Source organism: Patagioenas fasciata, chromosome 4 (assembly GCF_037038585.1).
Source record: "Patagioenas fasciata isolate bPatFas1 chromosome 4, bPatFas1.hap1, whole genome shotgun sequence".
Classification (NCBI taxonomy): Eukaryota; Metazoa; Chordata; class Aves; order Columbiformes; family Columbidae; genus Patagioenas; species Patagioenas fasciata.
In genome coordinates this window covers 27,014,871-27,040,191 of record NC_092523.1, presented here as the reverse complement: position 1 = coordinate 27,040,191, position 25,321 = coordinate 27,014,871, and the positions used below count along the sequence as shown (strand labels likewise).

At 36.8% G+C, this 25,321-nt stretch overlaps 2 protein-coding genes across 13 annotated transcripts in view; one reads left to right on the top strand and one right to left on the bottom strand.

The window, feature by feature from the left end:
* The first annotated feature begins 771 nt into the window (after positions 1 to 771).
* On the top strand, positions 772 to 23,417 carry GNPDA2 (glucosamine-6-phosphate deaminase 2). 7 transcript variants are annotated; one of them, XM_071807443.1, is made up of 7 exons: positions 772 to 966; positions 2,411 to 2,574; positions 2,886 to 2,987; positions 3,477 to 3,659; positions 3,995 to 4,179; positions 4,287 to 4,461; positions 22,098 to 23,417. In XM_071807443.1, the coding sequence occupies exons 2-7, from the start codon at positions 2,451 to 2,453 to the stop codon at positions 22,118 to 22,120; spliced, it is 792 nt and encodes a 263-aa protein (XP_071663544.1). In that variant the 5' UTR covers positions 772 to 966; positions 2,411 to 2,450; the 3' UTR covers positions 22,121 to 23,417. The 7 variants fall into 7 exon arrangements, with proteins under 7 accessions (XP_071663544.1, XP_071663543.1, XP_071663541.1 ...); XM_071807442.1 differs by lacking the exon at positions 22,098 to 23,417 and adding an exon at positions 7,795 to 8,836 and having other exon boundaries at positions 2,411 to 2,578; positions 2,890 to 2,987; XM_071807440.1 differs by lacking the exon at positions 22,098 to 23,417 and adding an exon at positions 7,795 to 8,836 and having other exon boundaries at positions 773 to 966.
* Positions 13,405 to 25,321, bottom strand: part of GUF1 (GTP binding elongation factor GUF1) — a 24,584-nt gene continuing 12,667 nt past the window's right edge. For 3 of the 6 annotated variants that reach the window (XM_065836991.2, XM_071807436.1, XM_071807439.1), the window contains 6 exons: positions 24,993 to 25,136; positions 23,843 to 23,976; positions 20,756 to 20,857; positions 15,721 to 15,840; positions 14,774 to 14,810; positions 13,405 to 13,756 (listed from right to left, as the gene is read on the bottom strand). In XM_065836991.2, coding sequence (XP_065693063.1) covers positions 13,619 to 13,756; positions 14,774 to 14,810; positions 15,721 to 15,840; positions 20,756 to 20,857; positions 23,843 to 23,976; positions 24,993 to 25,136 — 675 coding nt within the window. In that variant the 3' untranslated portion in view covers positions 13,405 to 13,618. The other 3 variants (XM_065836992.2, XM_071807437.1, XM_071807438.1) reach the window with 3 other exon arrangements.

Below are 25,321 nucleotides of genomic sequence, written 5' to 3'. Positions count from 1 at the left end.
CGGTCCTTCCCCCCTGCTGGGGTCAGGCACCAAGTCCTCAGTTATGTAAAGACAACAGTTCTCCATTAAATGTTCCTTACAACTATTTTTTTTATATACCACCTCCCCAAGCAGCCTTCAATTATAATGTTTTTCATCAGTCATAGTGATTCCCAGTAAAGAGATCTACCCTGGTCTTTAACACAGCAAGGCCTCAGTGACACCTACAGCATATTCATGCACGTATATTCAGAATTCCATAGCTCACTCTTTTGCATTTCCACCACTCATTCTGAAGAAATACCCTTTAGGACTACTAACCCTTTCCTAATCATTAAGATCTATCATACCATATCTGTATTAGATTACAACTTAGTTACATCTATGAAATTATTTGACTGCTTTTAAAGCAAAAAGAAAAATTAATGCTTTACATATTATTTTTTTGCAATAACTATAAACAGCCTCTTTTGCAGCCGTTTTAAGTAAGTACTGAAGTTAAATGCAAACTTTTCTCATTAAAACCTGTGTCACGTGCTTCCCCCATAGTGGGGCGCTGAGGAAAGGCCTCACGCAGACACACTAATCCACCGTATAAAACAGATAAATGCTTTCACAGCAGCTCCTACCCACCCCATCAGCTGCTTCATAGACCCTCCTCCCAGGGAAAGAGAGAGACAGAGAGAGAGAAACAAACATGAAACCCTCCCCCACAGCCCCGCCCGGCTGCCCCAAAACGCGCCCTTCGGAGGCCGCTGGCCCGCGCATGCGCGGCACTGCCCCGCGAGGCTATTTCCGGTCCTCGCAGGTGCTTCCGGGTGCTGTTAGCGGCGGAGGAGCGGGGCTGGTGGGTGCTCCGCTGGGTGCTGGTCCTGTCCTGCTCCCGTCCTCCTTCCGCACTGACTTGTCAGCCCTGGTTCCGCTGGTGACAGCTGTGAGCTTTCCTGGGGGTGAGCGGGGCCGGACAGCGTCGCGCTGGTTGGCGGGGTGAGGCTGGGCCCTGCTGCCGGCCCTGCGGGTGCGGCGGTGCCGCAGGCCCCGGGCGGGGGGCGGAGGCGGTTGTGCAGTAGGGCTCTCCCTCCAACAGTGTAGACTCGCCAACCACACCCTGAAAAGTAGCCTCAGCCAAAACTTCGCGGTCGTTGCGGTGCCCGTTCGCGGGTCGCTCTCGGAGGGTGTCACCGTGTTCTGGGAGTGAAATCGTTAAAGCTTTATGGTGCTGCCCTAAAGCCGCGGGGAAATGTGTTCAGTTTTTCCGGACTTGTGCCATAGTGTTTCCTCCGCAAGGGTAAGTTTGGCTTGTCACGAGTTCACTGTCCGGGAGAGGAGGCAGCAGAGTCAGCAGAACGTGGTGTTTGTGTCCTTCCCTGTTTGGTAGGATGTACAGATGTCATCCTGTTAAACACTGTTGTAGTTTGTTTCTTATTTCTGCTAAAACTGGTATCTTATTTGGGGTTAACTAAGAGTAGTGCATGCTAGTGGTGGTTTGGCACTTAGTTGGCCTTTGCTTCTGACAGTTAGGTTGTCTTCTGGCTAATGCCAAGAATGCTCAGACCTGGGAAGAGAAGAGTAATGCACTGTGAACTGGCTAAAGAGCCTCAGTCTTTCTGATAATTACCTGACTCTGTTAAGCAAAAACTCATGCAAAAATTAGTTTTATGTAAATGCAAGAGATGCTCATGTACTTTTAACAGCCAAGCTTGTTTTCTAATTATTCATCTTAATAGTTGATATACTTGCAGTCAAAATTGGAGCCTTTAAAGAGCGGCTGACTTATGTTGAAAATTAAAAAAAAAAAAAAAAAAACACATAGGTATTTTTTTCTTTGATTTTTAGAGATTTCAAATTATCTCAAATGCATTGTCATATTTTTGCAGATTAATAAGCTTGCCGAAGCATTGTTATGGGGCTAGAATAGGAGTGAAAGGAGTTTTAATTGTTTACTTTCAGTTATCTATTTTGAAGATGGAATAATGGGGTAATTCTAGGCTTGTTTTTCAAATTTCAGGCATTCAGATGCTCATGAGAAGCCAGAGTTAATTTCAGTATTTGTTTACTTATTTGTTTGCCTTTATTTAAGGCACAGTATTTCCTCTTTTCTAACAATAGTAACTAATTAAAAGATTGAAATTCAAAATGGCTTGTTCTTTCTTTGTTTTAGTTTTTTCCTACAAGTTACTTTAAATTAGTTTGTGAATTTTAATAAATATTTTGATTGTAATCACTTGGATTCTGTAGCTTTTCTTTTGGTTGTCCCACAGTCCAGCTTGAACTAGGAGTGCAAGTGTGCAATATGCTTATGCAAGTAAAATATGTTACTTAGTGCAATACTTCACCAATATAAAAGGTCATTTTTTATCTCCTCTCTAATCTAAACATTTTACAACTATTTGTGGGGTGCTTATTTTTAAAACTCTGACATTTTCTCCAGGTTTGAGTTTATTTTATCATACAAGCTTCTCACAGCTATAATGAGGCTAGTAATTCTTGAAGATTATGACCAGGCTAGTGAATGGGCAGCAAAATACATCTGTAATCGTATTATCCAATTCAAGCCAAGTCAAGGAAGATACTTCACACTTGGTCTACCAACAGGCAAGTCTTACTTAAAGCCTATGTAAATGACTAAACCTAGAACTATGTTTGTATCCATGCTAACAGATACAGTATTTAAAAGATGTCAAATGTATTTTTGGTAATACTCCAACATATTTCTGTTTAAATATGGATTTGATTTACATAAAAAGTTGTGATAAAGTTTGAGAAGCTCAGAAATAGTAATTGAGAAATGACAGATTACTTTTATGTTGAAAAGCATTGTAGCCAAATCTGACTATGAAGAGATTTAAATACACTGAAAAGGTTATGCAGATAAATAGAATGGTAGAAAAACTTATATTTAACAGGAAGTACACCTTTGGGATGCTACAAAAAGCTGATAGAATATCACAGAAATGGAGATCTCTCTTTCAAATATGTGAAGACTTTCAACATGGATGAATATGTAGGTAAGATGTGCTAATTGTTTGAGAATACACTATTCTTAATTTTTTTTCCGTTATTAAAACAGTTAAATACTCGACAAAGCACAAGATCAGTCTAGTATGTTTGTACTTTTAAGTTTGACTGATGTCCATGGGTTCATCTTAAGCATTTCTCTCTATTCCTTTATCTGCAAAAATGCAAATAATAAACTAGTCCAGGTGGATCCTGGGTTAAAGTCAGTGCTTGTGAATTATTTCACAGTATTTCTGTAGAAATTATTTTGTCACAGTGTTGTGACTGCATTTCTTTTAAAGACTTTACACTTGTAAATGTTAAACCATTCACCTTGTGCATGCCAAGAGGATTTTTTTCTTCTCACTGTGATTTCAAGTATTGCTTTATCTGACTTCTTAAGTTTGTCTTGTATGCCCTACATTGGTTACGCATAGACTAGAATTAAGCCTGTTTGGTTAAATCTTGTAATATGTTAACTTCACTCTAAATGATTTCAGGGCTTCCCAGAAATCATCCAGAGAGCTATCATTCCTATATGTGGAATAACTTCTTTAAGCACATTGACATAGATCCAAATAATGCTCATATCCTTGATGGGAATGCTCCAGACTTACAGGCAGAATGTGATGCATTTGAAAAGAAAATTGAAGAAGCAGGGGGGATTGATCTGTTTGTTGGAGGTATGAGGAAATGCTCTATGGTTGGTCGTGATTACAACAAATACACTGACTGTTTAATCACTGTGTTCATATCTTGGTTTAACTCACTGTTTTTTTCACTTACGGTTTAAGAAAGTTCTGTGATTAACAAAGAATCTGTATGAATACCAAAAGAGAATGGTTGGTGTCCAAGTTTCTAATAACTTAATTTCAAGTAAGTTTTGAATGCTTTTTATTGAAAACTGGGAACCAAAAGAAAAGAATGAGTCCTAAAACTACTTTATTCATTTACAGTGTTTAAAGATATTTGTTGACTCACAGGTCTGGAATGATTTACTGTTTTTAACTTTGAAAAGGCATTGGTCCAGATGGCCACATTGCATTCAATGAACCCGGATCAAGTTTGTCTTCAAGAACAAGATTAAAGACTTTAGCAATGGACACAATTTTGGCAAATGCTAAATACTTTGATGGAGACTTATCTAAAGTACCAACTATGGCGCTAACAGTTGGTGTGGGTACAGTGATGGATGCTAGAGAAGTAAGAACTCATTTAGTTCTAGTTGCATGTGTCTGTTTTCAATACTAGTTAGTACTGATACTGGGACTGAAAGTAAAGTGTCTCTTTTTTTTTTTTTTTTTTTGCAGGTGATGATTCTTATAACAGGTGCACATAAGGCTTTTGCACTGTACAAGGCAATCGAAGAAGGAGTCAATCACATGTGGACAGTTTCTGCTTTCCAGCAACACCCTCGTACTATCTTCGTGTGTGATGAAGATGCTACTTTAGAACTAAGAGTTAAAACTGTGAAGTACTTTAAAGGTGAGCACTGAATCGGAGGTTAAACATATTTAAAAAATAAAAAAATTAAATTATATTCATTTAAGTCGGAGCCTTCCAACACTTTACAGTAGATAATGTATAATGTTATATATTCAAAATACTTACTGTTAACTTATTTCTTGTGAATGGAAAAGTGCTAGGAGGCATAACTTGTGTTTCTTACATTCCTGAAAAATCCGCTTTAGAAAAATATTCCATTTACTTCCAATTTGAAATGATAGTTTAGTAATCTTCATCTATATATATAAAAGAGAAGCAGTCTGGTGCTCCAGAATACTTGTCTTAAAAACACTGGAAAGTTTCATTTAAAGAAAACTTGATGCATTTATCAATCCTGATATAATTTCATGCTGCTTTTGCCATGTGCTGTAATGTGCTGTCTAGTAAGCTTGAAATGTGTGATACTGACTTTGAAGCCACCTGAGGACATTTGTCATACAGTGTGATTGGCATAACAATCTATACTGACTTAATACATTGCAGCCTTTTACTGTGCTTTTCATATTTGTAGTAGGTATATTGAGGCAAGCTTAAAGTAAGCTGGGATTTTTGGTAGTTATTTGGGGGTTCCCAGTAGTGACTTCTGTTTCACTAAGACTGTAGAAGCTGAGAAAAGTAGTTTTCTCCTAACTATATTGGCACAGCAAATGTAATAGTGTAAATCCATCTCCTTTCTCACTAGCATGGATACTTATGATAGTTGAGGCATCTGAGATCAAGATTGTAATTTCATAAGTTGTTATTTAGGCCTTTATATCACCAGTGTCCATATATGTATTAGATTGCAATTCTAGCATTAATGTGATTTTTATCCTGATATAATTTGTGGCCAACTTGTTAAATTTGGATTCTTTCAGCATGCTGTTCTCTGCTATGTACTGGGGGGGGCAGGGTGTTTTAGTCTTCACTTGTATCACACGGCTAGATAGTACTTATTGTTGTTTTCAAAGACAAACTTCTTTAACGGTTTGGATAAATTTTTAACTTCAGTCCTGTATTTCATATAAACAAAAGCTTTGCTTGGGAAATATATAAACCTAATGTACAATTACTAGGTATGAATGACACTGAATGTTGCTTTAAAAAACCAAGGGCTACAGTATATGAATGTGTGCTGTTGTGTCACACTGTATTTATTTATCCTATAATACAGAGCAATAGAATTCTTAAAAAGTTTGTTTACCTTAAACTTTCTTAATTTTACCTATTCTTCAATCAGTCAGATTTTCCGCTTTTAAGATGGTGGAGAAATCAGTGTGGGTCAGATTTGGAATTATTTCTGATTCTTGATCTTCAGGTTAGACTTCTTAGTAAGCTAGGAAGTTCTTAATGACTGCTAATTATGGCAGCTATTTACTGTGATATTTTTTCACCATTTAAAAATCTCAAGGTACTATAAGAAACTTTAACTACTTTTGATGATCAAATACCACACTGTCTGGTAACTAGAATAACTTACCTTCACTTTTTTCCAACTTCCTGAAAAAACTATCAGAAGCTAAAATTATCAAGTGTATGTAAATATTCTTATTGGAAAAGGGAAAGGTAACTTTCTTGCAGAATGAAATGGAAAAATACTTTTTAACTTACAAATTGGTTAATTCAGTATAGTTTTTCCATACTGATGCATGCTCTTAAAACTGTATGCAGAAATCTGTTTATTCAAAGCATACTAGCACATACAGTGACTTTCCTTTTGAAATAATTGTTGGCATCTATCAAGTAAGGACTTTGCATACCTTTAGAAAAGCTTTTGTTTCTATTTCCTGAAACAATTTCACTAACAGTACTTTAATATCCTTCATTATGTATGGCAGAGGCAATACTTTGTAAGCATTTTTTTGTGCCTCTAGGAAGGGGGTGATTATATTTCCCTAATTTAGAAGAGAAGAACACTAGTAGGAAATAGGATGCTTTAAAGTTCAAAACATGGTTCTAGTTTGAGTAGTGTATGCAGCTGTACACTTAATATTTTCATGCTTACTGTTAAATGCCTGAAAAGTATTAACTTGATCCTTTCTATGTACATCATCCCAATAGTTACCCTTCATGAAACTGAAGAAACTCTTTTCTTCAGTTATTTTGCCTTTGAAGGTTTGAGGGTTTTTTTGCAAAAATATATGAAGTGACATCATTACCTCTAGAGACAGAAATGAGGTGGATTCTTGAATCAGTTATAGGTGTGTTGGCAGTGTGGTATGGCTGTGACACCAAGTGGAGAAGAAAATAGTAACAACTGCATTTAAATAATCACTGATTAGAAATAGATGCTGCATAAAATGTCTTATGTTATGGTCACCTACAGTAATGGCCTGAGATTGCAGTAACATGAAATTTGAATAACTACAGTGACACTAGGTTTGCCACCAGATCCATCATATAGCAAAGGTATTTTAATATTCTTTGCCTTAGATAATCACTAAAATGTGCACTACTGTCAGACTTCTTTTGTGGTTTAAGAACTATTAAGGTTGCGTATTACTTAAATGTGTAATTTTAGAAATTAATCTTTAGTTTGGTGCTAAAATGGACTTTGCAGACTGTGAACACCAATCAGTTACTGTTATTAGTCCTTAAGCTGAAATGAGGTTAAAAACATACCAGTGACTGAATGTCATACATGCCTAGATATACATAACGTTATTACTAAATTGTAACAAAGTACAGAAAGTACTGCCTGTGGTGTTTTTTTTTTTTTAACTGCTCTTCTCTTCAGCACTTTCCAAAATTAATGTATCTGAATAGGAAAAAAAACCCAACAACTTCCCTAATCACAGCTATAGATGACTTTATACATGACCAAAAAAAGCCCAGCTTGAATAGAAAACAGGTCAGCTACTGGAATTCTGAATCTGCATTAACAGTCTGGATACTTTGAGTCTGGTTTTGCCTGCCTGGGACCACACATACAGTATTAATTACAAAGACAGTAATACCACAATACTAGAACATTGCAATTCAAGCTGTGTACATCTGATTTTTATGAGAAACTGTGGTATGAGGGAACTTTATGTTGCTGTTATGCGGTTTTTAATACAAAGGAAGATCGGTGGATCTCATGTATTCAATTATTTTGAAGTATTCCAGATCTGCTTTTTGATGGGTCTGTTAACTCCTCCCTGCTGCCTTAGCACTGAACATGTCGATAGTATTCAAGTATATTTAAACTACTTTAAATAGCTATTGTTAGTCTCTTCAGTGAACAATTTAGAAAGTATACTTTGAGGCAAACTCCAAATAAAAATGTGGCTAGAAAGAGATGTTGCCGAAGTATAACTAATGTAAAGCTGGCATTGTTGCTTTCCCCCCAAGGTTTAATGCATGTGCACAATAAGCTTGTGGACCCATTGTACAGTATGAAAGAAAACTGAAAGAAGAATCGAAGAGGAACTCCATGTGGGTCAACAACAACAGTTTTAGGTAGCAGATGAATTCACTGCTATGCAATATGGTGAAAAATGTTTAAAATGAGGAATCCTAGGTACTGTATTTTTTAAAAAAGGTCCAATATCTGTACATTCACATTCCATCTTTGCTGTGTTGTGCATTTTGCTTTAACTTTGGGAGCTCTCTTGTTGGCTGGTACATAGCTAAATGAAACAAACAAACCTGTGAGAGGCTGCATGTTATGTAAGGGGGAAAAGCAGAGCACTTGTAGCACAGCAATGTAATGCACCTGCTTTGTGTTAGAGAAAATGGTATTTTATTTCCAGGAATGTGTAGTTCTTGGCTTGATTAGTGTAACTGCATTTTGCATTTGTGTTGCTAGGCAGAATGGTTTGGCCTTTGTCAATACTATGGACTTGTAATAGTTGTAGAATTTTTACTATGAAATGTTCTGTTTACATATATCTAATGTACACTGAGCTTTTGCACTTGGTTGCCTTAAATTTATCTTAAATAGTTTTTGGGCATCTCAAGTCCTGCTGTACAATTCAGGCAAATAAAAATACAAAAACAGTGCCTAAAAATGCACCAAATTCTTGAAAGTTATAAATTATTCCACAGATAAAAATAGTAAACTTCTGCCATAGCACTTTTTCCTTTCATGTATTTCAAATTACTTTAGGATTTTTATATTTTTGGCAATTGAGCTTTATACATAAGGAAAAATCTAAATGTTCTGTTCTGGAGGTACCTGTTTAGTTGTACCATTGATATTACTATTAAATGCCTGAAATTATGTTAATTTACAGGAATATGTCTGCAAGTTTAATACATGATCATGTAAAGTCAACTGTTAATCACTTTGTAATAGTTACCTCTCATTGTATCATTATAAACATTGGGTTGTTACAAGGAATGTTATTTCCTACTTTGAATATAAGTAAAACTTAAATCTATCACTTAAAAATTGTTTTGTTTTGAATATAAATTAACATGAACAAATACTTAAGGGTTTCATGCAGATGTTAGGAATTTTGTGCCTCCTTCCGCCTAAGGGAGGAAGTTAAGAGTTTGATATAGACTGTGGTAGTCATGGGTTTTTTTGCTGTGTTGTTTTTTTGTTGTTGGGGGGTGTGGTGAGGAGCATGCCCTTGTGTAACATACTTACTGGGAGAAAGTGCAACAACCTGTAACACCCAATAATAGAAGTGCAACAAAGCATAATCCCCAATAATTTAACCTTTAACAGAGGTAGATGATAGCTGGATAGTCTTCATTACACACTAATCCTATTTTATAGTTGAGAATACTGGCCCAGTAAGCCCAGGGGCTGCACTAACATGAATTTGGTCTAAATCCCTTGAGTGGAATAAGCAAAGAGCCCAAGCTGTGCACCTGGGGAGCAGCCTTGCTGGGACCTGGTGCACAGCAAGCTGAACGTGAGGCAGCAGGTGCGTTGCTGCAGCAGCAAAGGCAAATTTGACCCTGGGGGATCAACAGGGGCATTTGATCCACAGGGGCATTTCTGGCAAAGAGAGAGATGTGATCATCCCACTTGGTGTTAGTCAGGCTGCACCTGGACTATCATGTCCAGTTGTGATTCCCCACAATTCAAGAAAGACAGGGACAGACTGGAGAGGGTCCAGGGGAAAGCCACAAAGATGATCAAAGAGCTGGAGAATGTGCTGCATAAGGAGTCAGTTAGGTCTCCTCTACCTGGAGTGTTCTCACTAGAGGAAAAAAAGGCTTAGGAGCACCTCATCACAGTATTCTGGTATTTAAAGGGTGACTACAAAGAGGAGGGAGGCTCTTCTTCATAGGGAACTCCTTTTCTCATGGAAGAAGCAAGAAGCACTAGAACAATCTCCCTGGGAATGTGGTAGAGTCCCCACTGCTGGAGGTTTTCAAGACATCATTGGACACAGTGCTAGGTAGTTTCATCTAGGGTCACCTAAAGGGTTGGACCAGATGGTCTTTTAAGGGTCCCTTCAAGCCTAGACTCTGATTCTATGAAATTACAAAAGAATGGTAGAGGCTGTCTCAAGCAGGGTAGGTAGGTGTAGTTTTTCAGTTCTTAACAGCAGATTGAAGGAGCACAGATATAAAACAGGCTTTCAGGCTTTAGACTCAACTTTTTTACTTATATGTAGCATATGACACACAAAGTGCATTGTTACACTTACCATTCTTAGTCTTTACAGCTCAGTGAAGACTTCACTTTATAAAATAAACGTGTATTATAAAAAGCATCAGACCAAAATAATCTTGAATTTCAGTTACTATTAAAGGAATTCAAGCATGCTTTTATATTAATGATCATGACCTATCTTGTGGGAAAATTGGGAATCCTGTTAAACAATAGAATTTAGGCTCAAGCATGAATGGAAATCCATAGCTTTTATATAACCTCTACTTCTAAAAGCTTTTCTTCTTGCAGCTTATTTTCTTTATTCCATATCACCTTTCAGTTTTCTGCCTCTTCCCAAGGTCATTAACTGAGGTGTTTCCTCTCAAGACATGTGAGACCAAAGAATTAGTGTCTTTTCTCACTCATAACCATTGAAATTTCTCTAAACACAGGCCAATTTAAATATTGTTACAGTAGTACCAATACTTGTCTGAGTGGGGCTCTTTTAATGAAGAGTCTTCAGTTGTTCTCCAATTACTTTCTGTTATTGTTAAACTTTTTTCTAACTTATGAATTCTAATGGATGTAGCGTTCTACTCCATACGCTATAAATTAATGACTTGAGTTTTTTTATACTGCTACGGTGTTTCTATAATTTCAGTCTCTGAGATACTTCCAGTTGCTTTCTTAAGAAATGCCAGTTCTTCCATAGCAGTACCTTCCAAACTTGTCAACTACTAAAAATAAGTCAACCCTGTAAGTTATATTAAGCTTTACCTGTTACTGTGCAGTTCCTTGTTAATATGTAAACAGCAACACAAGCATTTCCAAGTTCAGCAAGTCTTAAGTTATGGGCTCTTGGGTAAATGAGTAAATTCAAACTTAGCCTAGCACATCTACTTTAGTATTTTATTCTTCTTTTTCTCAGTAGGATTTTCAAGTATGTCTCAAAGTTGAGGGGGGAGGGGAAAATGTGACTAGATAGGTCATTTTGTATCAAAAACTAATATTTCATTTACTGTTCTAACAGTAACAGTACTAATGAGTTAATTTGAAGTCTTTCTTCTCAAAACTGGCAGCATATACAAGTCCTCTTGGAATTGGATTACAAATTTGTATTTTTTCTTTTTCAGATGGATCTAATAAGGCAAAAAGACTGAGTTCTAGTCTCATTCCCAAGGCAGCTTTATCCATGCATGTAGCTTCCCTTTAATTAGGTAAAATATATTTGATGTGTCATACTCAGCTACTTTATGAAAGATTTCCTACTTGGATAATCTCTAGCTTACCTTTAGCCTCTGCCTTATTCCTCAGTACAGAGCCAGTACTTTCTCTCTTTTATGTCTATTTAAAGGGGGGGAAATAAATATAAAAAAAATGCTTTAGTTCCTTTGCTTTTAGCAGATATTAATATATCTGTACTTTCTAAAGATATCTTTGTATGTTCTCAAGTGCTATATTTTAAGATGGCATTACTGCAAACTTAATTATGTTAATGAAAGTGAGTCTTTGTCTACAGCATCTTTCCTGTCTTCAGGATCAGTAGTAGCAGCAGCAGCTTCTGTACCTTTATTAGTTACAGGATATCTTATTCACATCCAGATCTGTTTTTTCAGTACAGCCGGAGCAGCTTCAAACAATAAAAAAACAACACAGCAACAACAACAAACCACTGAAGTATCAAAATTCCCTCCCTCCTTTCTCTATAGACCCTCAGAGTAATGTAGGTTGAAAGAGACCTCTGAGGGTGTCCAGTTCAATTCAACCCCTCCAAGAATTTTCCCAATTAATCCTTGTACTCAGGTTGAAATAAAAGAACTAGCTTCTGATTAATAAATCTCAAATTATAGTTACAAGTCTAAACTTAAGAGCAGGCTTTCCTGGTGATTGAGTACTTCAGCAGGTATTGCTAGGAAATTGTTTTCTAAAACATATTTAGTAACAAGAAGTAAAGATCTGAGAAGACACAAATTAGTCCCTGAAGATCTAAAAAAGTTAGCTTAAAAATTTGTGCTGGTTTGACTAAAAATGGGTTAATTTTCTTCATGCAGTTAGAAACCTTTCTTTTCCATAGCTAGCACACTCATTTGGACTTGGTTTAAGAACAAGAGGTAACACCCCAGCACGAAGCTAATGTTTTTAATTGCTCTGGTCTGAAAGCCAAGGACACTCTGAGCACTCTGCCCACAGGTGTGAGGCTTCAACAATGGGGGGCGTGGATAGGGCAGAGCTTGACTGACATCCAGACTGATCAATAAGAGTATTCCATCCCATTAGCATCATGCTTCGTATTTGAGAGTCAGGACCTTTCAGGTAGTTCTTCTGCTCTTTCTCGCTCTGGGGTGCAGCCAGGGGAGTTTGGATCAGGAGTTTCAGTTCAGCCTTTTGCTGTTTGCACAGGCCGCTGAGCCTTTCTGCCTTTTTCTTTTTTTTTTTTTTTTTTTTTTAATTTCTGTTTGATCAGCTGTTCAGGACTGGAGTATCACTTAGTGGGACTGGCTGCTTAGTGTGGATGGAGTTCGTGGGGAATTGCCTTGTGTATCTTTATTTCTATTATATATATATTTACTAGTAGTGTATTAGTATTTTGTTATTTTATTAAACTGTGTTTATCTCAATCCAAGTTTCTCCCTTCCCTTTTGATTCTCTCCCCTACTGGGAGAGGGGGTGAGTGAACGGCCATCATGGTTGTATTGCTAGCTCAGGTTAAACCACTACAAAGCTTTTGGAGGTCGGCATGCAGTTGTGACCACAGTATTTAGAATGGTCATTGACTTCGGTTAATGATTGTTTTGTTTACGCTTCCAAAAGCAACAACTTATATCAAGCACACTTAACCACAGCTTTCAAGTGAGAACTCACTGACAAACTTTAGTATGTGAACAATATAAGTAAAATATCAGCAAGTACACTAAGACAAGTTCTAACCAAATCTTCATGCCAAAGGAATTCTTTAAGGCCAGAATTGGTCTTATTGGTGGAGAAGTTAAGTATCTTGTATTTTCATATATAAAAACCGTATGATTTCTTCGGAGATTAGCACAGCTAGGCTGTCCTCATGGTAAACTGACACACTTCAACAAGTTTAAAATAAATAATGTGGTACATTGAAAAAAGACAGGATTAGTTTTTCCTGGCATCATCATGATTTCCTGACAACAGCAACTTTAGAAAGTAAAACAGGAAGTAGTTTGATATTTTTGTGGCAACAGTTCAAACTATTTTTTTTTTTTTCTCATTGAAAGGTATGTATAGACAAACAATTATTTTTAGAAACTCTTTGCCATGTTGCTGCTGTTCTCTTATGCAAAGACTTGCAAGGCAAAAATAAAACATACTTATGTTAAATTTTAAGCGTTAGAAGTATGAAAATAATGAAACCCAATGGAAAACAATGAACACTTACATTCAGTTAAGTCAAATAACTTTAATTTCATAATAATCTACAAGTATCTGTACATTTTAAGTACACAGTCCTTTCAATTTATGTTCCCACATGCTGTTAATTTACACCATTTAAAGTCAAATATGTTCCCTCTCACAGTGATAAATTATACATTAGCTCATCATGCTAGTGTCTACAAAAAGTTGAGAGAATAATCACCTGCATGTCACTGATCTCTATTTGTCAGTTTGTCTCTTTAAAACACGTATAAAGGCATCTCTTGGTACTTCCACATTGCCAATTTTTCTCATCAACTTCTTCCCTTCTGCCTGCCTCTTTAAAAGCTTCATTCTTCTTGTAATGTCTCCACCATACTATGAAAATGAAAAAGTGTTTTAGTAAGCTTAAATGCAACTACAGTAAATTTCAGCAACACTAAACTCAAACGCTTAAAAATAGTCAGAAATGCTAGTTATATTGTGACAAAAGATTATTTTCTATTCCACGTATTTACTCCACTCCACGTATCCCAAAAGGCCAATAGTTAAAAAGAACACATTCATTGAGAGTTGAACCGAGTTACCTAAACATATAAATTTACATAAGCATGGCTGACATTAGACACAGCCTATAGGCTATCCAGATCTTGGAACAGCAGCAGAATGCCAGCTCAGATACACTGGGGCACCTTTACTAGCACTAGGTGTTTACGTCTAGGTAAGATAACTGAACCCTTCTCTATGTTGAGCAAACACCATCTGATATATGTGCCTAGCAGAAAAATTCCATAATAGTTGTGAAAAAGGGACACTTGCTTAATTTTTTCCAACGTGTTCGCTTCAGAGAGCTAAAGACAAGTAAGAGCCATCACGTTTTTCCTACAGTTTTGTCCAGTGTTGTTCATAGTCAACTACTGCGTATTTAAGGCCTTGTCATGATGTATTACTGAAAACTCAGGTAAAAGTCTAATCACAGTCAGTCTCTAAAGAAGCACTTTTATAGTTTCTTAAATCACACCTGGAAAAAAAAAAAAATCAGGAAACATGAAGTTACACAGATGTGTGTGTACACACACACATACACTTACTATATGTCTAAAACTATGAGAGAATGGTGAGATGGGAGTGAGCACAGCCACAGCTCTCTTGAGTTCACTCTAGATGTGTAATTTTGAAAAAGCCATTACTCTTTCTGATCCACTCTTGCTGCAACTAGAGATTATATGAGTTGAATTTTAAAATAAAAAAATAAAAGTATCTGTTAATATCCCAGTGAAATGTTGGAGCACAAGCAGAACGTGTCTTTGCTGGGTTTCTAGGAAAAGATACGCCTGTCACATTAGCAAGACTACACACATCAGAAACATCAAAACAATGAAAAAAAATACCTACACATTTTGCCACAACGTTTTTTCTGTAAGCTTTCAGCCTGTAAAATAAAATATGTACTTCAACACATCAGAACATCTCCTATACATGATGCTAAATACTAAGTTGTCAAAATACTAGGCATTGTTTTTCTTCTGGTTTTGTAAGACTCATTGGAATTACGCATTATATTTTGTATACAGAAAACAAACTTCTAAACAGAAGACTTAATTCACATTTCTCAATTCTAGAAATATCCCTTAGGGTGTACAATATGTACATAAAAATTCCAATCTTGCATTCTTATCTAGGATTTCTTCTATGATTCACAGTGTTACCTAAGTGTTTATATAGGTATGTACACACAAATTCTTACAGCACCTCTGCTTGGATCCCTACCTTTAATTCTTTTATCACAATCTGAATTTTATTTAAGCAGCGAAAGTGCAACAAGAAACAGATCAAGGAAACAGTTTGCTCTAAAAGAAGCATGTGCTGCTAAGAACAGCCTGCAACCTACTTCCTTTGGAAAAGCACAGTTCAATTTTTTTTTTTTTTTCCTTTTTTTTTTTTTTTGCTGATTCTCCCAGCGGTTAACCTATTCCATAACTAGCTATTTTTTTTCAGCAGTAAGGAAGTTTTTCAGTGCCAAACAGGAAGTGGACACATGGGTTTTGCAAGTTATATTCTACACACTAAGCACAATGCTGACCACAAGCTATTTAAAATAAAAACACATTTTTTTCAATTAAATTTATATAAAGTCCTTAGTCATAGTCACAGCTCAAATATTTTGGTTTTGTTTCCCCAAGAGGTCCGGTAGCATACACAAGAAAAATATGACTTTAAAGTAAACTGCAGGTATTGTAATGTATAAAACTACTGGGGAAGACATTACAAGTATGTATTTTAAGTACCTTAAAGTAAGGAAGGAAAAAAAAATAAAAGGGAAACAGAAGGGCTTCACTTACGTTTCTCTTGCAATGATTTTCTTGCCAATAGCAGCCTGGATGGCTATTTCAAACAATTGTCTAGGAATAGCATCTTTTAAACGTTCACAAATAAATTTACCAGTAGCATACGCCTTGTCACTGAAAAAGAAAGTTAACAGCGTTTTCAGGAAGACTAATATAACCCCAAAAATATATCCATAGAACAAACTGTTTGATAGAAAGATTTTAGTAAAAGTTTTTAACTCAAAACATAAGCTGATCAGAAAATAATTTTGCATCTAAGTGATCTATGTCACCCGTTTCATACTAACAAAAGGTCTTCAAATAAATGTAAAATATTTATGCTAAGTACCCAGATTATCTATCACACTGAAGCCATTCTGAAAACTGTCACAGCTTCAAATGGAATTTTTAAACTAGGTGGTCAAGGAGGATTTTCATTGATTGTAGGCTCAAAAGGTCAGAAGATCTACATATTAGAGAAATATTTTTAAAACATTGGTTTTTATAAAGCAGGAAAAAAAACAAAAAACATTTTAATGTACTTGCCATCTACTAATAAAAATTATCCAGCTATATTTTAGCATCTGCATATGCTTCATATTTTTGAAAGAGAAAAATGACAAAAGGGCTGAAGAAGCTACTAAACAGATACTCTCATAAGCCATTGAAAAAATCCACATTTAGCAAATATATTTTAGCAACAGCTGAAAACAGCTGAAAATAGTTTTACATGTATTCATGTAGCAACAACATGACTCCCTGTTACCTGTATAAAGCAAACAGCTTAAGGTTGAAGTACTTAAGTAATGTTCATTAAGCATTAGTTTTAGAAGATAGAGATATTTGTATAATTAGGACAAATAATAATGGTTAGCTTACCACTGATATTACAGTAATTTCAGTAATTCTTTCGCTATGAATGTAATTCAGCATAATTATTGTTATAGAGATACATACTCTATTTACAGTGAGAGGACTCAGGATAACCGAAGCAGGAGTAGAATGAATGCTGTCTACAAGTTCAAAAATTTATTTGCAATTTAAAGGTAAAAGAAAAGCTATCATTAGTTTTAGTGAGTGAAGCAGTTCTGGGGTGCAAGCTAAATTGATCAAGGAACACATGTTAAAGCAGTAAGTAATTTTTGCAAGGTTGGCCCACTCCATTTGCCATGGTTTCAAAGTAAAGAGATGCAGGTAGATTGCTAAACACGGCTTATTTATGAAAAACACATTAAGTTGCAAATGTATACGAAAGAGTTATTTCACTCCAGGCCCAGGATCTTTCTGGATAAACTAAAGGTTTCATTTTCCTACATCAATCTTCTGAAGTTAAGAAATTCCAAAGATTTTGGGATCACAGTTATGTAAAAAATACGAAAATATACACATTTTTAGCAACTACAAGTTTGTATTTTAAGAAGGAAAAACAAACAAACCACAAAAAGAAAAACCTGAATGCGAGGGTAAACGATGCAGACTCCACACAATCCAGAGTCAATCCAGCTGAAGCCATTTATTGCTTGTTACAATTCTCCTTAAGTATCTTTTTGCTTTGTCCACACGTCTACAGGCTGCATGTGATTGGATAACAACTACTGTCCACATGCTTAGAGGCTGCATGTAATTGGATAACAACTACTGTCCACGTGCCGCAAACTACAAGGGATTGGATCTTTTACAGTTAGCACGAGCTCTAGCATTCAGCATTACCTCACTACAAAATTGCTGACTCTTAATTTCTTCACTGGACACACTTTCTTTTGTTCTTGCTCAAGGCTGCTTGAAGTCACGTAAGGCACATAGGCTACTCAACTCTTGCTCTCTTGCTGAACACATAGGCCTCAGAGGCCTGTTCACTTCAGTTCCATATAATGTCCATTTGCTTCAAGAAAATCCCTCAAATCTCCCACAATTCCCCCTTTTTGTTTCTGCGCAAACCAAACATTCACAAAGGCTTTGGATACCATGTGTTCGAGCAATTTTATCAAACAAGGTACAACTAACAATATAGCAACAATCACAAACATTATTAATCCACGTAAAAGCACATCCCTCAGCCATCCTGTAATTCTCAGACTTGCTAACCACCCACTCAATCCATCTTCTACAATGGTGAATTTCTTCAACATTTCCTGCAAGTCTTCTATTTGTCTGTTGTCCCGGCTTACTAGCTCTGCACTGTGTCTTTTTATGACCTGATTTTCCTTTTTGAATCAAAGGCTTTATGGCTGCTGCAAAAACGCTAGCCATAAAACTGGTTTGTTCTTCTGACATGCCAACCCTCGAACACGCCACCAGCATACCAACCAGGGATGCGTTCTTTGGCAGCTCCTGTAAAATGCACTTACAAGCAGGATTAGCATTCTCCACTGCTAGACACATAAGCAGTGCTTTGCAAACTGGATCGGTCAACTGTGACCATTCCAACACATTGCGCAAGCGATCTAAAACAGCCATGTAAGACTAATTTTGACCTTGCTTAACAGTAATACAAGGTGGTATAATTTTCCCATCCTCAGGCAGTGTTTTCATCGCTTCCTTGGCTAAGGTCATTGATTGATGCAGTATTGGCACAACTAACCTGGCTTGCTTTTGCATATCAGCAAACTCTCCCTGTCCTGTGAGCATATTAACGGTTGCTGTCCTTAGTGTATCACCATCCCCCCTTTCTAAATTTTGCACTACTGTTGTCCCACCAGATCATACCAGCATGTCCGCCAAAGTAACTGCTGCATTGGTGTTAATATAATTTGCATCTATGCACACGAATCTGATGGAGTCATAAGGTTAGTAGTAAAAATATTGTCAAAAAATGCCTGAGTAAAAGGTGACGGTAACACATGTTCTTTTACCCATTTCCTTGCCTCTTTGACTAATTCCCATGGAAAAGGAGCCCAGTAATGAGGCTTTTGTCTCCCATCATTCCCAGTACCTCCCAGCATTACTGGATATGCAGAGGGTAATACTTCTCCCTCAAGTAATGCATTTTTTATGACACCCTGCCACCTCATGATAGGATTGCTACCTGCAGCACTCCCCGTTGTCCCCCTGGAATGTTTATCAGAGATGTTCTGTTCTAGTCTACGCATTATCGTGTCCTCTCTACATTCTTGGTCTGCTTGTTGAATCTTTTGTTGTCTCTCTAAATCCTCCGGCTTCCGAATAAGCTCTTGGGCCCATCTGGGCTTATCCGGAAACCCAGGATGTATCAGAGGCAAATCAGGAGTAGGTGGTGTAGATGGTGGCAAAGGAGGATAAAATGGTTTCTTCTTCGTAGGATCAGACAGCACATTTTGATCTGTGTCCATATTGTCATTAAACTGGTTCTGTCTTCCTGGTGATTTTTCTTCCAGGAGAGGTGCAGACAGTTCCTCTGATGGCTCTTCTTCTGGGAGTGAATATTTTGTTGGATCAGGGGAAAACACTTGCAATTTAACTGGCAATTGAACTGGAAATGCCTGTTTCGAATCACTGAGCTTCGTAAACAGTCTTTTCAGCTTTTAACTGTTGCAATGGCGGACTCAATGCCAGGAACAGGCCTTGTAGTCTTTTAGGCTTTTAACTGTTGCAATGTCATGATTATCAAGCACCAGGCGGTTGCAAGGCCATTAGCCTATTTTTCACCATGGCTAATCATCTCCCACAGCACATTTCCCACTTTTTCCCAAGTCTCTGTTTGAAAGGCTCCTGACGGATCGGTAGGAAACCCATTGTCCTGGCACCAAATTAATAATCTTCTGAAGTTACTTTCCTCATATTTCACTCCTCTCCTAGATAGGATATGCGAGAATAGCTGCAAAATTGCTTTTTCTTTATTAGATACATTCTGCCCCATCTCTCCCCCAGCTGTTCACCTCACCTTCGAGTGTCCATTGTGCAACAGTGTTGGATTCTCTCCGACTATTTTCCACAGACTGTCCCAGTCACAGTCCAGCCGTGCCGGTCAGCCGAGGCTTAACCCTCCTTCAGCAGTCATCCCCTCGCCATAAATTCTCAAGTATCACGTCGGGGTCACCACTTGCGAGGGTGAACAACACGGACTCCACACAATCCAGTGTGAATCCAGCTGAAGCCATTTATTGCTTGTTACAATTCTCCTTAAGTATATTTTTGCTTTGTCCAAGCATCTACAGGCTGCATGTGATTGGATAACAATTACCATCCATGCACCGCAAACTAACAAGGGATTGGATCTTTTACACCTAGCTCAAGCTCTAGCATTCAGCATTACCTCACTACAAAATTGCTGACTTGCTGATGCTTAATTTCTTCACTGGACACACTTTCTTTTGTTCTTGCTCAAGGCTGCTCACAGTCACGTAAGGCACATAGGCTACTTGACTCTTGCTCGATACATAGGCCTCAGACGCCTATTCAGTTCAGCTCCATATAATGTCCATTTGCTTCAAGAAAATCCCTCAAATCTCCCACACCTGAAAAAGCTGATCTCAGAATTACGAGAAAGGGATGCTGAAGTTACAGAAGGGAGCCTTATAAAGACTTTCTGAGAAGAAAGCACAGGCAGAGGCTGGAAACCAGAAGGCACTATTCTCACCTGAAAAACAGTTATTCCTGAGAAACTTCTAGAAACTGAATCATCTTAGAAAAAAAATGAGGTAATTACATCCAATAAATATTTACTTTCTCCTGGTATTTTGGCTGGAGACAAGATAACAACAAACTTCTGTAGAATATTAATTATTTGGAACATCAAATCATTTTTTTCATGTTTTTCAGTAATAAATAATAAGTGCCATAAATTATTCATCTGGCATCTCCTATACTGGTCAAAATTTAATTTTTTTCAGCCCCTTAAAAGACTGTCATTTTGTACTTCCTTCTCCTACCTTGTCCAACATTACAAAAAAAACAAAGATGATTACCTCGCACTTAAGTGCCTCTTTTTCAGATCATCTCCAAAAGTGGCGATGTAGTGAAATCCTCAATATTGTTTTCATATATATATATGTGCATTATATGACAAATATATTTGCATTGTATATTAATAGCAAGTCTTATTTCTTTGGAACAGAGAATCCAGTCAACTTACTTGTGTACGATTGTTGCCAGCTCTTCAACTGGATTTCCATTTAGAAGAATATCCATTTTGATAAGGTCTGCTGTCTGGTATCCTGCATCTTCATAATCAAAACTAAATGAAAGCAGTTTAAAAGTTAGTGATGATCTTGTAAAAATTACATTCTGCATTCTTTGTTCCATAAATTTTAAGTTTTAGACACATTTCTTAATAAAACACTCTGACTTTTTATTAAAATAGGAGCAGAGTTTTTAATGGTCTCTCAGTTCATTTCCGTTATGCAAGTCCAGCCTTGGATGGACTAGAAATTTACTGCAAATAAATCTCATCTCCAAGGCAGCAGAAGGCATCATCCTGTCTTCCAGCTATTGAGTCAGGTGAATAAATAAAGAAAAAAACCATCTACATTCTTACTGCAATCTCTTGAAGAGTTTATTCAAACACTTCTATCAGCTGAAAGATCCTTAAAACTCCAGAAACAGAACCCTTCAACACAGCTTTTGAACAGCAAACGTCCTTGATGTCACACAAATCAAACACTAACACTGGATTGTTTTCTTTTCATCCTCTCATTTGACGGACTTTTTATATGACCTCTATTATTCCCTCTGACAACAAAGTTTTCCTCTTCATTTCCAAAGCATATTTCTCCTTTGGTCAGTATGGGCCTTGCTGTCTGTGTGTCAGTTTTCAAAACAAATCTTAAAATGGAGGAGATGCAGAGATATATGTATGTAATTTATACATTCATACAAGATAGATATGCATGGAGAATACAAATACCACTAAACTGGTCAGATCTGAAATATCAAAACAGAGCGGGGAAAAATCCTCTGAGAGTATTTGAAAGTACTTCTATCTTAATTGGCTTAAATCATAGTTACATGAATAGATTAACGTAACAGAAGTATGATTATTGAGAGCATTAAATACACAAGCAACATTAGGGAGTCAATTAGGAAACGAAAATCAAGAAATAATCTCAAAGTCTCCATTCCTCTGTTTCTGTTACCTGTCCTTGCCCACTTTTGGTTATGCTTCTACTTCAAATAGAAAAACTTGGGCAAAACACATCTCATCTTACCTTTATAAGGCATATTTAAGAAAACACAAACTCAAACCAAATTCACTCCTTCAATGAAATTCATTTTTATGCTCATTAAATTAATAATGTAATTATTAGGTTGGTGCAAAAAGAACTGCTGTTTTCTCATTGTTGAAATGTGCCACTTGATATTGGAATTTGTTCTTAAATAAATATGGTTATGTTATACATCATTTTAACACACTTTTCTTCCTTTATGTTTTTTTGCTACTGACTTATTACTTGCTGTTTATTTTATATTTATTTTAGGCTATGGAAATTATGTTAGATGAAAAGCAAATTCGAGCAATTTTCTTATTTGAGTTCAAAATGGGTCATAAAGCAGCGGAGACAACTCACAACACCACCACATTTGGCTCAGGAACTGCTAACAAATGTACAGTGCAGTGATGGTTCTAGAAGTTTCACAAAGGAGATGAGAGCCTTGAAGATGAGGAGCATAGTGGCTGGCCATCGGAAGTTGACAAGGACCAACTGAGAGCAACCATCGAAGCTGATCCTCTGACAACTACACGAGAAGCTGCCAAATGACCATTCTACAGTCATTCAGCATTTGAAGGAAATTGGAAAGGTGAAAAAGCTCGATCAGTGGGTGCCTCGTGAGCTGACCAACAATTCAAAAAATCCTTGAAGTGTTGTCCATTTCTCAATCAGATTTGACAGATGATGAAGAGTGGATTTTATACAACAATCAGCAATGACCAGATGAGTGGTTGGACTGAGAAGAACCTCTGAAGCACTTTCCAAAGTCAAACTTGCACCAAAAATGGTCACAGTCACTGTCTCGTGGTCTGCTGCTGGTCTGATGCGCTACAGCTTTCAGAATCCCAGTGAATCCGTGACATCTGAGGAGGGTCCTCAACAAACTAATGAGATGCACTGAAAACTGCAACACCTGTAGCCAGCACTGGTCAATAGAAAGGGCCCAATTCTTCTCCACGATAACACCCAACCACACATCGTGCAGCCAACACTAAAAATGTTGAACGAATTGGGCTATGAAGTTTTGCCTCATTCGCCATATTCACCTGACCTCTTGCCAACCAACCAACACTTCTTCAAGTGTCTTGAGAACGTTTGTCAGGGAAAACACTTCTACAACCAGCAGGATGCAGAAAATGCTTTCCAAGAGTTCGTTGAATCCTGAAGTATGGATTTTTATGCTACAGGAATAAACAAACTTATTTCTTGTTGGCAAAAATGTGTTGATTGTAATGGTTCCTGTTTGGATTAATAAAGATGTGTTTGAGTCTAGTTATGATTTAAAATTAAGAGTCCAAAACTGCAATTACTTTTGCACCAGCCTGATAGGTATAATAGTTTCTGTTAAAAATGCAGTGTATCTAACTAACATGTCTACATACCAGATTTGTAAGAGCTATCAAGTCTCCTGTGGCATAAGCCCATCCGCCACACAAAATTTTCCCTTTCATTCAACTCACAAAGGCTCTTCAGAAGCAGCTGAGCACTGTTCTAGCCTCTGAATTTAAAGAATCCACCCATAGCAGAACATTTTGTCTCAAAATAGAGATGATTTACCTTATTCCCATAATAAAGCATGTAAGTCAAGTAAGTGTTGTTTGTTTTATATATAGTTTGTTGATTGCTTTTACTAGCTTTAAAGAATCAGTATCTGGTTGTTTTGCCTTTTCCACAAAGACACTATAATGGAGTAAGAAGTAAATTTTCAGTTATTCCTTTGATAGGAAATGTTCATTGTCACTTCAGACAAGCGAGTGCCGCTCTATATGTCACAGCTGAAAAACACATGCATCAAAGAAAATTATTATTAGGTATTGATGCACTTTTCATGTTTTTCAGATGTATTTCCATCAATTTTCACAGTGAATCTGATTCATTAAAGATGAAGTAAGACTTGATACACAGCACCACCATAAAAGAATATTCTTCACTTGTGCCTTCTCCTCTGATCTTTTTTTGTTTGCTACCTCAGGGTGGTGGGGAGGGCAAGGGGGTACAAAGGAGGTACTTACCTTGCATAACCTGACGACAGAGACTTAAGAGCATCATAAAAATCCACCACTATTTCATTCAGTGGAAAGAGGTATTTTAGCATAACCCTGTGTTCATCCAAGTACAACATATCCTTCTGGACTGCCCTGCGATCCTAGACAGATAAAAATAGTTTCAGTTCCCCTTGACAGAAATTTTCTACAAATAAATACAAAACAAACTAATATAAACTACTATCCAATTACACAAGAGAACTCCTGTACTTCAAGCCCCAGAGTAACTATCCTATTGGTAGTTTGCTAAAATCCCAGAATAAATTGCAGCACCATCATAAATGAAGTGGTTATAACTTCACTAGAAAAATTATTCAAACCTATCCTCTCTAAAAGCTGAATTTCTGAAATCCTTAAGAGCTTCTGCTTACTGCTGCCTTTTAAGTGTATAATTATTTGTCCATAAAGTCTCACTGAAATTAGATTTTTTGCATACACTGGGGTATTACACAGCAGGACTCACAGGCTCATCTTCTTCCCTGCCAGGAGGGTGTTCTTGAAGTTATTTTAGGAGCTATTCTAAATAGATCTTAAACTCCACTGCACTGACACACAGGCACTGTACTTGTTTGTATTATGTATTTTGAAATGTTAAAAGCTAAGAAAAATCTTGTGAGGAAATTAGATAAAGACAATATGCATGGCAGTTGAAATATTTTTAGTTAAGAGTATTCCAAATTCACCTGCGGAAACATGACTGGCCATCATTATAATAAATGTACTCCAGTGAAGTATTGAAAACACATATAAAAAGTAAAGTGCTGACATAAATTGTATTTCCATGACTATATGTCTAAAAACAATAGGTCTTATTTCCCTGCTGCTGGTTTCACTCTTTCAGGGAAACAGAACTAGCTATGAATTTGTCTACTGCACGATGCTTGACTAGGTAGTTCCTTGTCACTGCTTCATCACAAACTCTCACTATAAGGACTTTGTAGTTTAGTAGTAATTTTACATATAAAAGTTTAAATAGCCTTGAAAGAAAAAAACATTTTAATAACTATTGTCAAAGATACTATTTAAGTACTAATATCTTACTATCTACTATCTTCACTTTAAGTATGATATGAAAAGCTTAAAAATACAAATGACAGAACTAAAACTATATACCAACCTGACACAAAGCAATTATTTTCCCAATATATTCATGAGGTGTTACAATAGTACCAAGAACAGTTGGCTCTAAATATTCAGATACTGAAAGTTTATCAGGAAACTGAGCGGGGTTGATAATAGTAATCTCTTCTTTACCATACTCCTGAAAACAAACAAATAAAACAGATACTGTGATTTTACAAATAAGCAGACTAAATAGCAAAGGAGGCAAAAACAGCATTGAAAAAAATGCTGAAAACCATTTTAAATGCTTGGAAACACTTGTGAATTGTGCAAGCCCAATTTATACCAAACATCATTTTAAGAGAGACTTCTACATCAAATACA